The sequence below is a fragment of the Phyllostomus discolor genome, chromosome 11, assembly GCF_004126475.2.
Source record: "Phyllostomus discolor isolate MPI-MPIP mPhyDis1 chromosome 11, mPhyDis1.pri.v3, whole genome shotgun sequence".
In the NCBI taxonomy this organism is placed as follows: Eukaryota; Metazoa; Chordata; class Mammalia; order Chiroptera; family Phyllostomidae; genus Phyllostomus; species Phyllostomus discolor.
Window position 1 is genome coordinate 42,899,338 of NC_040913.2, and position 16,083 is coordinate 42,915,420.

The following is a 16,083-nucleotide window of genomic DNA, read 5'->3' on the forward strand; positions in this document are numbered from 1 at the left end:
AAACTTCTGTCCCTCACTGGTTTTTTACAATTATACTATTTTTAATTATAGAGTAATAGTGTGCTCATGAAAAAGCTTCAAATTTAAAGAACTACGAAAGTTCATTCCTCACCCCATCATAGATGGCCAATCACATTTCCACGGAGGTAATCTGTCTTAACCAATTCTTGTATTTCCTTCTGGAAATGTTCAATGTATACACAAACATTTATATATTTTTTTTCTTTTTATCACAAATGGAATCATATTATATAAACTGTCTTACAACTTAAATTTTTTTCATTCACATCCTGGTCTTCTTTCCTATCACTACATATAAATTCACCTCATTCTTTTTAAAGGCTACAGAGAACTCTGCTTACCACTTTTTAGTTACCACCTAAACATACATCATTACAGTTTTCACATATACTTTTATACGATATCAAATAATATGCAACCAACATCCTTGTATATATAACTTTGCATGCTTGTGTATATAACATTTGGAAGAAAAATTGCTAGAAACTAACTGCTATGTCAAAATGTATTCTTTTGGTACATACTAAATCTTCTTTCAATTAAATCAATTTATGCCCTCATCAACAGCAATGCTCTTTCATCAGGTCTTTTTCCTTTAAAACAATGATTATTAGCAACTTCCTTAATCTTTGCCAATCTGAGAAGAAAAAGAAAAATAGCAGCTCTCTAATGTTTTAATTTTTATTTTTGTAAACAAAATGGTAAAGCATCTTGTCACAAATACATTAAACGTTTAAAATATTCTTTCTATGAATTGCTCATGCAAAGTCTCTGTCCTTTTTTTATCTAGGTATACCTAACAAAGAACAATATTTAATAGTTTAAGCAATAATTTGAAAAATGTGTAACAAGCTTCATTATAACATTCATAAAATATTATTTTAGTTGATAATCTGTACTTAAGAACCACCTCCCCCCGTCAAAAAAACTTTAGTTACTGGAAGCATATATTTAATTTCACTATATTTAATATACCTTTACCTGCCTGACCTTTAGATTGTGAATACTTTAGTAAATGTGCTAGAGAATTTCCTACATTAAAATCTCCTTAGTTCTTTTTTTAAAAATCAAATTTCTATAGGCAGTAGTAGAAAGTAATTGAAAATTAAGAAAACAGAATAATGATCTTTAGCTAACATTTTAGAACTGCTGGTTTCATCTATGGTTTCTCTTATTTAGTACTAAATCAAGAAGGTATTTCCAAGAATAGAAACTCAAAAAATCTAAATCAAATTTGTCTAGAAAGAATACTATAAAACTATCTTTCACTACTACATGAGCCACTCTCTTTCTACTTTAAAAATCAATTCCACTTAGACCTGGAGTAAACAGTCACGTGTTAGAGTGTGGTAAGAACTTGCCTGATCAATGTAAAAGGCCGTGCCTGAGCGGATCTCTCGACGCTGTTTGAGATCGGTTTCTGTGGTGTCCCTTGACAAAGCAATGTATTCAACTTCCCGTTTGGTCAGTTCCTGTAGGGCAGAAAGTGAAATCATTCCAAAATAAAAATCAAATTCCCACCATGTACTTTGAAATGACAATGCTACTGCCTCAGAAGAGCATTAAAATATAATTCTGGATTAAACCTTTTAAGTCTCAGCTCTGAGAAAAAGGCCATAACTTGAGCATTAATCAAAACATGTAGAGTTCTATTTTTACTGCACCCCATTATTTACCACTTAGTGATTACTTACTATAATAATCAAAATTAGATCTAATAAATCTTAATGTCACCTATAGAATTCTTTTCAAATATCATGAGTAATAATTTGGCTACTTGTTTTTTTCCCAAAAGATAGATGTTTCTGCAAGTAATGTTCATCATTTTTAAGGGCAATTTAAACTAATTAACCAATGATTACCAGTTGTATATTTTACCAAATGTTAAAATAAGGTAAATACCAACAGTCAGGTCAACAGAAGAGAGAGACATACACATGGTTATTCAGGAAGGAGAAGAATAGGAAAGGTAATAAAAAAAGGAGGAGAAAAGGACAATAAAAAGGGGGAGAAGAGGAGGATGTTGGGAACAGCCCTGCCTGGTTTCAGGAACCTGTAACCCCCCTACGGCTAAGCCTGAGTGAGAGACCTCCGGACCAGGACACACTTAGGAGACAAGCTTATCTCCCTGGCAAGAGCACTGTTTCTGCTCCCCATTACTTGGTCAGTTAGCCAATGACAGGTAAGATTCCTCAAAGGAGGATGGATCTAAGACAGGCACAACCACGTGAGAAGGCCCTCAGGGTGGGACTTGGGGGGCTGTGGAAAATGGGGGTGATCAACCCCCGCCCCTTGGCTTTGACAAAGCCTGAGTCCTCATTCTGCCTGCAAGAAATCCAAATCTCCCAGTTGCCTTTGTCTTCTCTGCCCGACTCAAGCCTGTAACAACGACAAGGGGCGGTGCAACGCTACACTGGGAACAGCGGATTTCCTGGGATAATTAGGCCTGAGATAGGATATGTAAAATCCTGTGAAGCCTGCTTTGCTGAGAATGCTGTTAATTAGATTAGGAAGACCTGGGCAGGAAATGTATTTAGCCCCTTAAGTTTTCTAATTTTTAAGCGATAAGACCCCAACTCAGTATGAGCCCTTTGATCGTTATCTATTAGTTTGATCCTCTCTGCCAGACAATGGTTAATAAGCTGTATCTATATTCCTACCTAATACAAGCCTGTTCAGGTAGTGGCTCGGGGTGCTCTCCTTTGAGAGAGTGGCCAGGCCACTCCGAGTCACCCTCCCCTTGAGAGGGTAGCCGTGCCATCCCTATTCCCCCACAGGACTCGGTAGTCCATGTGTATGTCTCTCGTATCTCAACTATCCACAGTGCTGCAGGTACTGCAGGCCTGTATCCTCGACAGGAGGAGGGGAAAATAATTATTTCATCCCCCAAAATCACATAGGATTTGAAGGGGAAACCATCTAGCATTAAGTTCTTTTAGAACAATTTATCTGGAAGTTCAGGCTAAGATGGAGGTGTAGGTAGAAACCCTTCGCTTCCTTGCACAATCAAGAGGAGGATAACAACCAATATAAAAACAATAAACAACGAGTAGCACTAGAAAATCAAACTGCATGGAATTCTAACAATGAAGGAATTAAACGAACATTCAACCAGGCCGATAGGAAGGAGCGGGGCAGCCAGGCAGGTGGAGAAGACTAGACGCACGGCAGTAGACCATGTGGGCAGGGCTGGCTGAATGGGAAACTGAGACTCAGAGCTGACTGTGGACTACTGCTGGGGTTGCCACAGTGAGAGAAACTCCCAGTCTCACACAAGGTTCATTGGAAAGTGGGGCTAGAGCTGAGCAAGTGAGCTGCATTGTTCCCTCTGCAGCACTTCCCCCACAGACAGCACCACAATGTAACAAGAAGGGTTGTCCTGCCTGGTTGTAATTAAGGCTCCACCACCTTACAACTTAACAGGTGCGCCAAGACAAAGAAATACAGAGCAAAGAAAGAAAAAGAAAAGCTTTTTGGGCTCTATACAGAGCCCAAAAGAAAAAACAGAGCAAAACTCCAGAAAGAGAGCTAAGCAATGAGAAGATAGCCAACCTGATAGAGAATTTAAAGCCCTGGTAATCAAAATTCTCACAGAACTGATTGAGCTTGGTCACAAAATTAAAGAGCAAATGAAAGATACCCAAACTGAAATAAAGCAAAATATTCAGGGAACCAACAGCGACAGAAAGGAAACCAGGACTCAATCCATGATTTGGAACAAAGGAAGAAATAAACATTCAACCAGAATATAATGAACAAACGAGAATTCAAAAAAATGAAGAAAGGCTTAGGAATCTCCGAGACAACATTAAACATTCCAATATCTGAATTATAAAGGTGCCAGAAGGGGAAGAACAAGAATGAGAAACTGAAAAATTATTTAAACAAATAATGAAGGAAAATGTCCACAATCTGGTGAAAGAAACAGACTTCCAGGAAGTCCAGGAAGCCCAGAGAGTCCCAAAGAAGGACACACCAAGGTACATTATCATTAGGTTACCCAAGATTAAAGATAATGAGAGAATCTTAAAAGCAACAAGAGAAAAGGAGACGGTTACCTACAAAAGAGTTCCCATAAGACTAGCAGCTGATTTCTCAAAAGGAACATTACAGTCAAGAAGGTGCTGGAAAGAAGTATTCAAAGTCAAGAAAGGCAAGAACCTACATCTGATATTACTCTATCCAGCAAAGCTATCATTTAGAATGGAAGGGCACATAAAGTGTTTCCCAGATAAGGTCAAATTAAAGGAGTTCATCATCACCAAGCCCTTATTATATGAAATGTTAAAGGGATTTATCTAAGAAAAAGAAGATCAAAAACTATGAACAGTAAGATGATAAACTCACAACTATCAACAAATGAACCTTAAAAAAAGAAAAACAATGAAAACAAAAACTAAGCAACAACAGGAACAGAATGAAAGAAATGGACATCACATGGAGGGTTTTCAGGAGGAGAGGGAGGGGAGAAATGGGGGGAAGGTACAGGGAAAAGAAGTATAATTGGTAGAGATAAAATAGACTGGGAGAGATAAAAATGGTATCGGAAACAGAGAACTCAAAGAACTTATACGTACAACCCATGGCCATGAACTAAGGTGGGGGGAATGCTGGAGGGTTGGGGTACAGGGCTGAGGAGGGATAAAGGGGGGAAAATTGGGAAAATTATTAGCATAATCAATAAAATGTACTTAAAAATAATAATTTATCCATCTCTAGTAATTATCTATGAACGAAAAGTTTTTAACACTATCCTTGATTTTACAATGTTGAATTAAAAACAATGACATTCTTCAACTGAATAAGGCAAACAATACATTTTTACTAAACAAAGAAAATAAAATAATTTACTGGAGTATAAAGAAAAAGTTGAATGAACAAAAATATATTTATGTTCCAAAATATTAATATAAAGGAACAAAATATATGAAATGTATAGGCTACAGGTAGTTAAGTTCTGATTTGTTCATCATATCATCACTCCTGCCCTACACGATTTTGTGAGTACCAAAATAATTTCACTAGTGGCATAAAAGTGTACACAAAGTATGTTTCAATAGCATAGAAACTGATTATTTAATGTCAAGAACACAAGGAAGATTTTTCTCTTCATCCTAAAAAGTATCTTCGGAACAAAACTTTATTTGACAGCATTCTTCTTCAAATCACTAGAGCATTGCCTATTAAGGACGACAAAGTAGAAAATGTCTTATAAGTTTTTAAATTTGGGTTGAGAACCGAATACTTCAATCCACTTCAGTACTCAGAGAACAGCAAACATTTAAAAGGATAAGATGTCAGAAAGAAGAAACAATAAGGAGATTGTTGAGTGAGCTTCAGTGAGTTATTTAATGAATAACTCACTCATCTATCTTGTTTTCTCATCTATTTAAAGGAAAAAAGAGACAGTGTCACACATAACAGATATTCTACAAACCTTGGGCTCTCTTTAAAGACCATGTAATATCAAACAGTCAAGAGAATTATTGGTCCTTTTAAAATATGGATCTGAGGTAAAAGAATATTCCCTAAGCTGTATGAAATTACTAAGTGTTGTTTTATAATTTCAGAATTGCTGATTCTATCTGCCACTTGTTGACTGAATTTATATTTCATTTCCACTGGAAAGGAAATGGAGGACTTTCATCCAGCCAAGATGGAGGCATAGGTAGACACACTGTGCCTCCTCGCACAACTAAGATAGGGACAATAACAATTTAGAGCCCTGGCTGGTGTGGTTCAGTGGATTGAGAGCTGACCTGCAAACCCAAAGGTTGCTGGTTTGATTCCCAGTCAGGGCACATGCCTGGGTTGTGGGCCAGGTCCTCAGCTGGGGGTGTGTGAGAGGCAACTGATCAATGTATCTGTCACACATTGATGCTTCTCTCCCTCTCTTTCTCTCTCCCTTCTCTCCAAAAACAACTAAATAAATAAAATCTTTTTTAAAAAATTTAGATACAGAATAACAACCAGAACTGACAGAAAACTGTATGAAAGTTGGACAACCAAGGAGTTAAAATAGGCATGTTCATCCAGACTGGTAGGAGGGACGGAGTTGGGAAGCCAGGTGGAGGGGTCGTGGCACAAAGAGCGTTGGGACCGGGCGTGTAAGACCGCAGCAGGCAGACCCTGGGTGCACAAGCAGGCGGCTGGCAAACCCCAGCCAAGGGTGGCAACTGGCAGACCCAGCAACCTACATCCAAGATTGCTCTAGCCAGCAAAGCTTTCATTGAGAATGGAAGGGCAGAGAAAGTGCTTCTCAGATAAGGTCAAGTTAAAGGAGTTCATCATCACCAAGCCCTTATTATATGAAATGTTAAAGGGACTTATTTAAGAAAAAGAAGATAAAAAACATGTATAGTAAAATGACAGCAAACTCACAATTATTAACAACCACACCTAAAACAAAAAGAAACTAAGCAAACAACTCGAACAGGAACAGAACCACAGAAAAGGCGATCACATGGAGGGTTAGCAACAGGGGAGTGGGAGGAGAGAGGGGTAAAAGGTACGGAGAATAAGTAGCATAGATGGTACGTAGAAAATAGACAGGGGGAGGGCAAGAATAGTATGGGAAATGTAGAAGCTAAAGAACTTAAGACACATGAACATGAACTAGAGGGGGGAATGTGGGAGGGGGAGGGTGTGGAGGGTGGAGGGGGATGTAGGAGGGTAATAGTACAGCTATAATAGCATAATCAAGAAAATATTTTTAAAAAAGAAATGGAGGACTTTCTAGTTATAGCAGAAATTTGCTAAAGCTATTAATAGCAATACATTTATTTCCCAAATAACTTATTCCAAATTCTTTATAAACAAATCATTCAACATTAACATTTTTTTCAAGTAATAACTACTCCTGATATTTTTATAAATTCTAAATTTTAACTTATTTTCCAACATAACTTGTCAATGTTAAGACCCTTTAGGAATGCACAAGAATTGACTGCTTACCAGATACTGCATAGCAATAGAGCGTCGAAGAGGCCCAGGAGGTCCTATTAGAAAGACATCCTGCCCGAGAAGATCCTTCTGCATTATCCATCTTAGATGCTGAACTACAGATTGAGCCAGAGAGTCTGAAACTTTAAGGGAGTAAAAAGATAAAATGAAATGCAAATCAGACTACTACAGATAGTATAAACCTCCAAGTAATCAATAAAAATTATATATTATACTATTCACAGTTTTTTAAACAGTAATTTTCAGTTTTACACACACACTTATATACACATGTATTGATACATACACCTTGTGAATTTTCACACTTTTACAACAAAATTGTCCTTACCAATATTAAAATAGAGCAAAGTTTATAACATCACAAAGAGTCACATAACACTTAAAAGCTTATAAGAGCATTTGAACAATCACCTATAAGTGTTGCTAAAGGGATGAAATGATTTCCAAGTGTGATATGAGGAATAGTATCATCATTCATTCACAGTTTTAGAGTCCAACCCTTTTGTTATAAAAAGGGATATGATCAAATCATCCCAGACAATTAATGATTATTGTAGTCTTCAACAGTTTAAGAAAACTATATTATGACTTATGTTGGCAATGCATTGTAAGACTTTTGCATTTTATCCATAAACACATATACATACAGATATATACTTATATTTATTAATATTCCATACTTTTAAAACTTTGTTTTATTACACAGTGAGGTCATGAAAGAGTTCAAAGATCAACCTGACAACACTTCACAATTAAAAAGATTGATGAAGACTTAAATGCCTTCTTTAGAATTTGCCTATTCATTTATACCAACTCTTTGGGAAATAGAAAACAGCTCCATAAAATGCCCTTCTAAGTCTACTTTAAGTCACCAATCTATGTACTCATCTTCTACCTAAACATTTTCTAAAACGGTTGAGTTAATAAAATTAATTTGTGTTTGCTCATTTGTAAATGACCCAGTGGCCTAGCAAGTGCATTCCCAGATACATAAGACAAACTCTTGCCCTTGTACATCAGGTAACATATAGAAGACTCATAGCAGTGTTGTTCAAAATAAAACTGAAGACAGGAGATGGATAAAAGACACACAAGGGAATATTATATAATGACAAAAAATGAATTTCCATTACTTTCAACAAAATGTTTAACTCTTAAAAGGTATAATATTGAGTGAAAAAATTAAATCTCAGAATGAATCACATTCAGAAACTATTTTGATAGAACTCAATAAACTAGCAAATTGAATTCATTAGCAATATATACATATGTAATAAAACAGTGCTTGAAAAAAGCAAAAAGGCAAGAGAATGATAAATCCACTATAATGGACACCTGGGCATGGAATCAGATTCTCACCGACAGTTTCAATGGTACTGTTAATGTTTTAGCTCTTAACCTGAGGGTGGGCTGCAGTGTTTGCTTTACTACTGTATTGCATTTTATCCATAAAAACACACATACAAATATATATATTTATATTTATTGAATATTCCATATTTTTAAAACTTTAATTACACAGCGAGATCATGAAAGAGTTCAAAGATCAACCTGAGAACACTTACCAAGGACTAAAGTGTTTTTCCCCTATTCTGACAACACCATATTACTAGGGTACTTCCTCCTACTTCCACCAAAAATCTAACATCTAATCACTGGGAAAAATAAAAATAAATTTTGGGCCTTCGCAGGGTAGCTCAGTTGATTAGAGCATCACCACAGTGGGAATTCTTGGCTTCTCTCCTTCCTCTGTGAGTCCTCTAGCACATGCACAACACCACAGGGGAATATTACCCCTAAGGGGGCAAAAACTGGTTCCTAGTGGGGGAATTGAGAAACATCCTTAAGTATTACAGTGGTCTGTCATCCTCCTAAAGGGCTATTGTGCAAAACAGATTATACAGTATATCTTTGGTATTGAAATTTCATGGAATTGGGAGAGACAATTGGAAGACAAACATCCTTCATAGAGCAACAATGAAAAACAGGTTGAAAGCATTGCTCTAAGACCAATACCTTTGAGAATCTATCAAGGAGTTTCATGATGCTACACTGCAATTCATCTGAGCCGAGAGAGTCAACCTCATAACTACCAGATGTTCACAAAACTATTTGCTAATTCAGGCTTAAATCCATCTTGGTGATTATACAGCCTACTCTTTCTTACTTCAAAGAAATCAATCTGTTTGCTGTTTAAGAATGAAACAAAGTAAGAGTTAAAAAGTTCCAACTTTTCTATCAATAAAATTATACAATATTCCCTGTACTGCAGAACTTCTACCTCTTCTTACTCTGATATCAAATATATAATTAAAAACATAAACACTTGGAGAGCGGTTTTCCTTCAAGTTTCACAAATCTCAGCTTTGGACACAGGCCTCCCCTACACATGTAACTGTATTCCTACAGTTTTGTGTTGCTCCTTTGTATTCAACTTTGGCAGTGTGCCTGACTTCCATTAGCTGGACTTGACTATTTAAAATATGAAATCTCAAAGTTTCTAGAAGTTAAAGCCAAATGGTCTCTTCATCTTCCTCCCACCTGTTATTATTTATAACTACTTATAACTATTCATAATTACAGACTCTCAATTTAATTTTATATACTTCCATTCCATTTTGAACACCTTGACCTTGGAACTATATCAATTTTCAAGATTTTTCTTAAAGTCGAAGGCAGTAGTTCATATCAAATGTAAGATCTACCCTTGACATGTTGTCGGAATTAATAAAGTGTTGAGGTTTAAAGAAAATTTCTAGATTTCCAGCCAAGAAGGAAGCATAGGTAAAACACACTTTGCCTCCTCACAAAAGCAAAAGAAGGACATAACAAATTTAAAAACAAAAAATAACCAGAACTGTCAGAAAATAGAACTGTATGGAAGTCTGACAACCAAGGATTTAAAGAAGAAACATTCATCCAGACCAGTATGAGGAACAGAGATGGGCAACCAGGGTAGAGAGGACTCACTGCAAGGTGGCAGCTGGAGGAGCACCCAGTCCCACATTTGTGTGAGAATAAACTAGGAGGAGACACTGGGGAGCAAGACAGATCCTGCAACCCAGAGTTCCAGCGTGGAGGGAAACAAAGCCTCAAACCTCTGACTGAACAAACCCCAACCCATGGGGGTTGAGGAAGCAGGAGAAACTCCCAGCCTCACAGAAGAGTTCACTGGAGAGACCAACAGGGTCCTAGAGCATACACATAACCACCCATCCAAGAATCAGCACCAGAAGGGACCTATTTGCTTGTGCATAGAGAAGGAGCAACTGAAAGCTGGCAGAGAGCTGAGCAAGTGGCATTATTCCCTCTCAGACCTCTTGCCCACATACAGCTCCACAATGCGGCAAAGTGGGTTGCCCCATCCTGGTGAATACCTAAGGCTGTGCCCCTTACTATGTAACAGGCACATGGGACAAAAAAAAATGGCTCAAATGAAAGAACAGATCAAAGTTCCAGAAAAAATACAACTAAGCAACAAACAGATAACCAATCTATCAGATGCACATTTCAAAACACTGGTAATCGGGTTGCTCACACAAATGGCTGAATATGGTTGCAAAATAGAGGGAAAAGTGAAGGCTATGAAAAGTGAAATACAGAAAAATATACAGGGAACCAACAGTGATGGGAAGGACACCAGGCTCAAATCAATGATGTGGACCAGAAGGAACAAAGAAATACTCAACCAAAACAGAATGAAGAAACAAGAATTCAAAAAAAATGAGGAAAGGTTTAGGAATCTCCAGGACAACTTTAAGTGTTCCAACATCCAAATCATAAAGTTGCCAGAAGGAGAAGAGGAAGAGCAAGAAATTGAAAACTTATTTGAAAACATAATGAAGGGGAACTTCCCCAATTTGTCAAAGGAAATAGACTTTCAGGAAGTCCAGGAAGCTCAGAGAGTCACAAAGAAGTTGGACCCAAAGAGGAACACACCAAGGCACATCATAATTACATTACCCGAGATTAAAGATAAGGAGAGAATCTTAAAAGCATCAAGAGAAAAGGAGAGAGTTACCTACAAAGGAGTGCCTATAAGACTGTCAGCTGATTTCTCAAAGAAACCTTGAAGGCAAGAAAGGGCTGGAAAGAAGTATTCGAAGTCACGAAAGGTAAGGAGCTATATCCAAGATTACTCTATCCAGCAAGGATATCATTTAGAATGAAAGAGCAGATAAAGTGCTTCCCAGATAAGGTCAAGTTCAAGGAGTTCATCATCACCAAACCTTTATTATATGAAATGTTAAAGGAACTAATCTAAGAAAAAGATAAAAAGTATGAACAGTAAAATGACAACAAACTCACAACTATCAACAACTGAACCTAAAAAAACAAAAATGAACTAAGCAAACAACTAGAACAGAAACAGATTCACAGAACTAGACATCACATGGTGGGTTATCACTAGGGAAGGAAAGAGGGGAGAATAGGGGAAAAGGCACAGGGAATAAGAAGCATAAATAGTAGGTACAAAATAGACAGGGGAAGGTTAAGAATAGTACAGGAAATGGAGAAGCCAAAGAACTTACATGTATGACCCATGGACATGAACTAAGGTTGGGGAATAATGGTGGGAGGGGGGTTTAGTGTGGAGGGAAATAACGCAGAGAAAAATGAGAAAACTGTAATAGCATAATCAATAAAATATATTGAAATATTTTAATGTATTTTATTGATTATGCTATCACAGTGTCCTATTCCCCCCCCTGTATTACTCTCCACTCTGCACTTTATACATTTTAGATCTTTGTTATGGGTAAGGATGTATCAGCCAAATCTAATAAAAACCCCATGTTTAAAGTAAAACTTATTAAAGTAAAAATACATTCACTCTAAGTTTTAGTTGCTATATTCTGTAACCTGACTCATAAAAATAGAAAGTTCATGCTTTATGTTTAAAGAATTTGGACTCTTTTGACAGGACCTGAAAATACCTGGTTCTTCTGAGATGTGTTCATAACCAGAGGTCATTCCTTGGTTTCATTTTATGTTTTTGGTTGTCATCATCTTGTCGTGAGTGCTAAGACCAACACATACCTCTTCAGTAAATTATCATAACTTAGCAACACATTATAGATAAGCACTTCAGGATCCTAAGTTGCAAATTGAACTTTGGGTATTAAATTATGATCTAATGATCAGTCAAAATATAGCTACATAATACTGATATTGATTATCCACCCATTATATTGCTACTTTATCACAGTTCTTTCCTACTACCAGTATAGCTATTATTACTCTGCAAAATAGTTGTTTTTAAAAAAAAAACATAACTTACATTCCTATTACAAAAATAAAACACAATATGGATAAATAAAAATCAATATGGAAAAGCCATAATACACTGAAAAACACAAGGGATAAAACCCAATGATCCATAAGGCAAATAAGCACAGTTAATATTTTAATGTATTATTCTAATCTTTCTTTTACTCTTTTTTATTGTTCTTCAAATACAATTGTCTCTATTTTCACCCCATCATGCCCCCACCCCACCCATCCCCACCTCCCACCCTCAAATCTTTTTAAGCATGTGACTAACTATAAATTACATACAATAAATTTCATGTATTTAAAATGTAAAATTTCATAAATTCTGGCAAATGCACATGACCATGACACATTACTATAATTGAAATACTGACCAAATAAATTTATTAACCACCCTCCCCCCAAGCCCTTTATGATGTCCCTAGTTCCTCTATTCTCTGGGAATCATTGATTTACTTTATAGATTTACTTGGAATTTTTAGAATTTTATATCAATGGAATCATGTAATATATACCATTTTTGTCTAGTTTCTAACAGTTGGCATATTTTTTTGAGATTCTTCCATGTTGCATGTCTTAATAGTTCATTCCTTTGTATTTGCTGAGTAGCATTCCATTATATGGAAATATTGTAATTTGCTTATCCATTCACCTATTTATGGACATTAGTGTTACCATTTTGAGGCTCTTGAAATAAAGCTGCTTTGAACATTCATGTATAATTCTTTGTATGCACATATGCTTTCTTTTTTGTGTGTTAAATACCTAGTAGTAAAATGGCTCTATCGCATGTTGAACTTTTTAAGAAACCACCATTCTGTTTTCCAAAATGGTTGTATCATTTTATATTACTACCAGCAAAGAAAAAAGAGTCTTAGTTCCTCCATATTCTGGCCAGCTCTTGGTATGATCAGCCTCTTTAATATCCTTCCACACCTGGTTCTTACTGGCCAAGGGGGTGGACAAAATACTTTACTTACAATCCTCACAATAAGCATACCTAGTAAATACTATCCTCACTTTTTTGAAAATAAAGAATCTTAGGCCCAGAAGATTCAGAATACTTGTCCAAGGACATTGATAAAGGATAGGATGAGAAATCACAACTTAGCCTGTTTGCCTTCGAAGACTTTTTCTTTCCATACATTATGTTGCCTCTTGGGGTAGTAAAAAATCCTCAGTTCTTTTGAATGATTTATTATAATGGAATTTGAACTGTGCATAATTTTCTGAAATTTTAATTTATATATATGATAAATTTGAGACTGCAGAGGGAGAAAATGATCATTTATGTACCTTTAGTAGAAATATTGAATATTCTTGGGCAAAAATAAAAAACATATTTTTTTAAATAAGTATTGGCTAGGAATTGAATAAAGAATTTTGTCCAACATGAACCAGATGTTTTATTTTTACATAGAGAAGGAAATTATAGGATATAGGATCAAGTTCTCTGGTATTATTTGTCATAATTTTGTTATTATGGGGACTCCTGGAAGGTAGCTTGTTGTACCTGAAAACATTGAAGTGGGGAATTTCTCTCATGCACTGGGATGTGCTCATATTAGGTGATGCATGGCAGTTTCAGTTTGTTTTGCAAATGTTTATAATGTACAGTCTTACATCTCATTTCTATTTCTGGAATGCTTTTAAGTATGACTCATGTGTCCTTGAGGCCATACTAAAAGTACAGCTAGTTTCAAGCATTAGTGTAAAATATACCACAGATACCACACAGCAGCACATATTACTTTCAGTCATTTAATGCAATTTACTGACAAATATTTTCTTTGAAAAAATATACTGTACTAAAATATGAATAAGTGAAAATGGGATTTTTTTGAGAAATGTGTCCTCTGATAACATAAACAGCAGAATGAATTTGAAATTTTAATAAAAGGAGTTAAACATTTCATTGGTATCACCAAAATCCAAGAAATATATTAATGGCCAGAAAAGCAAGTCCACTAAACTTGAGGGAGCCCAGTGGGGTCCATATTATAGGGAAAGTATTGGACCTAAAGGTAGAGCCTGTCAAAAAGATTTTAGAGGGGCAATAGGATATATGGCTAGAATGCAAGCTTTGAACTCAAACAATGTAGGTCTATATCTTGGTTTATGAACTTATCCCCTGTGGACAGAGGGTAATGAGTATTTAACAAATGCCTATAGGGTAGTACTATTAGTGAATGCTTCTGTATGCCTAATTTAATCCTCATAATAACTTTATAATTAAGTACATTTATCATCTCTATAATATAGTTGGAGAAACTGAGCACAGACAGTTTAAATAACTGATTTAACATTACATAGCTAGCAAGCAGCAGAATGGGGATTTGAGTGGTTCAGCTCAAGGCTGTGTCTTTCCTATAGTCTGCCACCTTTCAGGGTTGTTGTGGGATCTAGGTAAGATACTGCACAAAAAATCATTTGTATTTTTACCTGGCACTTGACAGGAATACAATAAATTATGACCATTCTGATTACCATTATTGAGGGGAGGAGAAATAAGGGAAAAGAAGAGGTCTTTGTAAAGATACAGCATAGACTACAATGCCAGCCACAGGATTCAGAAGCTACTTATACATATTAAGAAAGTTATGTAGAACTCAAATGCAGTGGTGATAAGAGTCTTAGATATCCTGACTTACCTTCCTGACAATTTCAGCTTTCAAAATATGGGGAAACTGAAAGAAACTCTTTCCCTGGACTTAATTGTGAATTAAAAATACTGCATTAGTGGTGTGTAAGCAACATAGACCTTGAAAAAAACCAAATAACACAGACACAGAACTCCTCAACAGGATGCCATTGACATGTTAGGCAGATGGGACTGTCTTGGACATTGTATTTAGCATTTCTAAATGTCAGTGGTGTACTGAATTATACCTATCCCCCAAAGCTTTACAACAACTAAAAGTTCCCCCAGATGTTTCCAGATGCCTTCTGGCAGGCATAGACTAGTGGAGGTACTGCTACTAACTGAGATCCACTATTGGCAAGAATAAAGGAAGGGATTGATGAGAATTGTCAGATGTGCCTTAGACCAGTGGTTCTCAACACACAGGAGGATCATGCTAAGTAGAAGGCACTCCCACAGGTATCCTCAAGATTATACACAATTACCAGGGTTCCAGCTTTAAGTAACTCTATGCCTTCCTCTCTTACTTAAGAAAGTATCTTGGTGTACAAACTAAACTGTGATTATAGGTATAACTCTGATTGTTCTTCAGTTTGCTAATAAAAAAGGTGAATTTTCTTTATTTAAATATGTTTTATTGGACTTCCGACAAAGATGGAGGCATAGGTAGCCACACTGTGCCTCCTCACACAACCAAAAGAAGGACAACAACAACTTTAAAAACAAAAAACAACCAGAACTGAAAGAAAATTGAACTGTATGGAAGTCTGACAACCAAGGAGTTAAAGAAACATTAATTCAGACCAGTATGAGGGGCAGAGATGGACAGCTGGACAGAGAGGACTCTCAGTGAGGCAGTGGATTATGGACTGGGTGGTGCCACATTCGCATGCAGATAAACCAGGAGGAACAACTGGGGAGCAAGACAGACCAAGCAATCCAGGGTTCCAGCATGGGGAAATACAGCCTCAAACCTCTGATTGAAAACATCTGTGGGGGTTGAGGCAGCAGGAGAAACTCCCAATCTCCCAGGAGAGTTCTTTGGGGAGACCAACACAAACCCACCCACATGGGGATCAGCACCAGAATTGGGTTCCAATTTGATTGTGGGAAGAAAGGGAAGTGACTAAAAACTGGCTGAGAGTGAAGCAAGTGACATTGTTTCCCCTCAGTACCCTCCCCCA

At 36.5% G+C, this 16,083-nt stretch overlaps 1 protein-coding gene across 3 annotated transcripts in view; it reads right to left on the bottom strand.

Annotated features, from left to right (window-relative positions):
• VWA8 (von Willebrand factor A domain containing 8) overlaps positions 1–16,083 on the bottom strand; it is a 417,525-nt gene that overhangs the window by 362,028 nt on the left and 39,414 nt on the right. For 2 of the 3 annotated variants that reach the window (XM_028526305.2, XM_036011320.1), the window contains exons 3-4: positions 6,976–7,106; positions 1,383–1,493 (exon numbers count right to left, since the gene is read on the bottom strand). In XM_028526305.2, the coding sequence (XP_028382106.1) occupies positions 1,383–1,493; positions 6,976–7,106 (242 nt within the window). Of the gene's footprint in view, positions 1–112; positions 133–1,382; positions 1,494–6,975; positions 7,107–16,083 lie in introns of those variants that run through there. The other variant, XM_036011319.1, reaches the window with a different exon arrangement.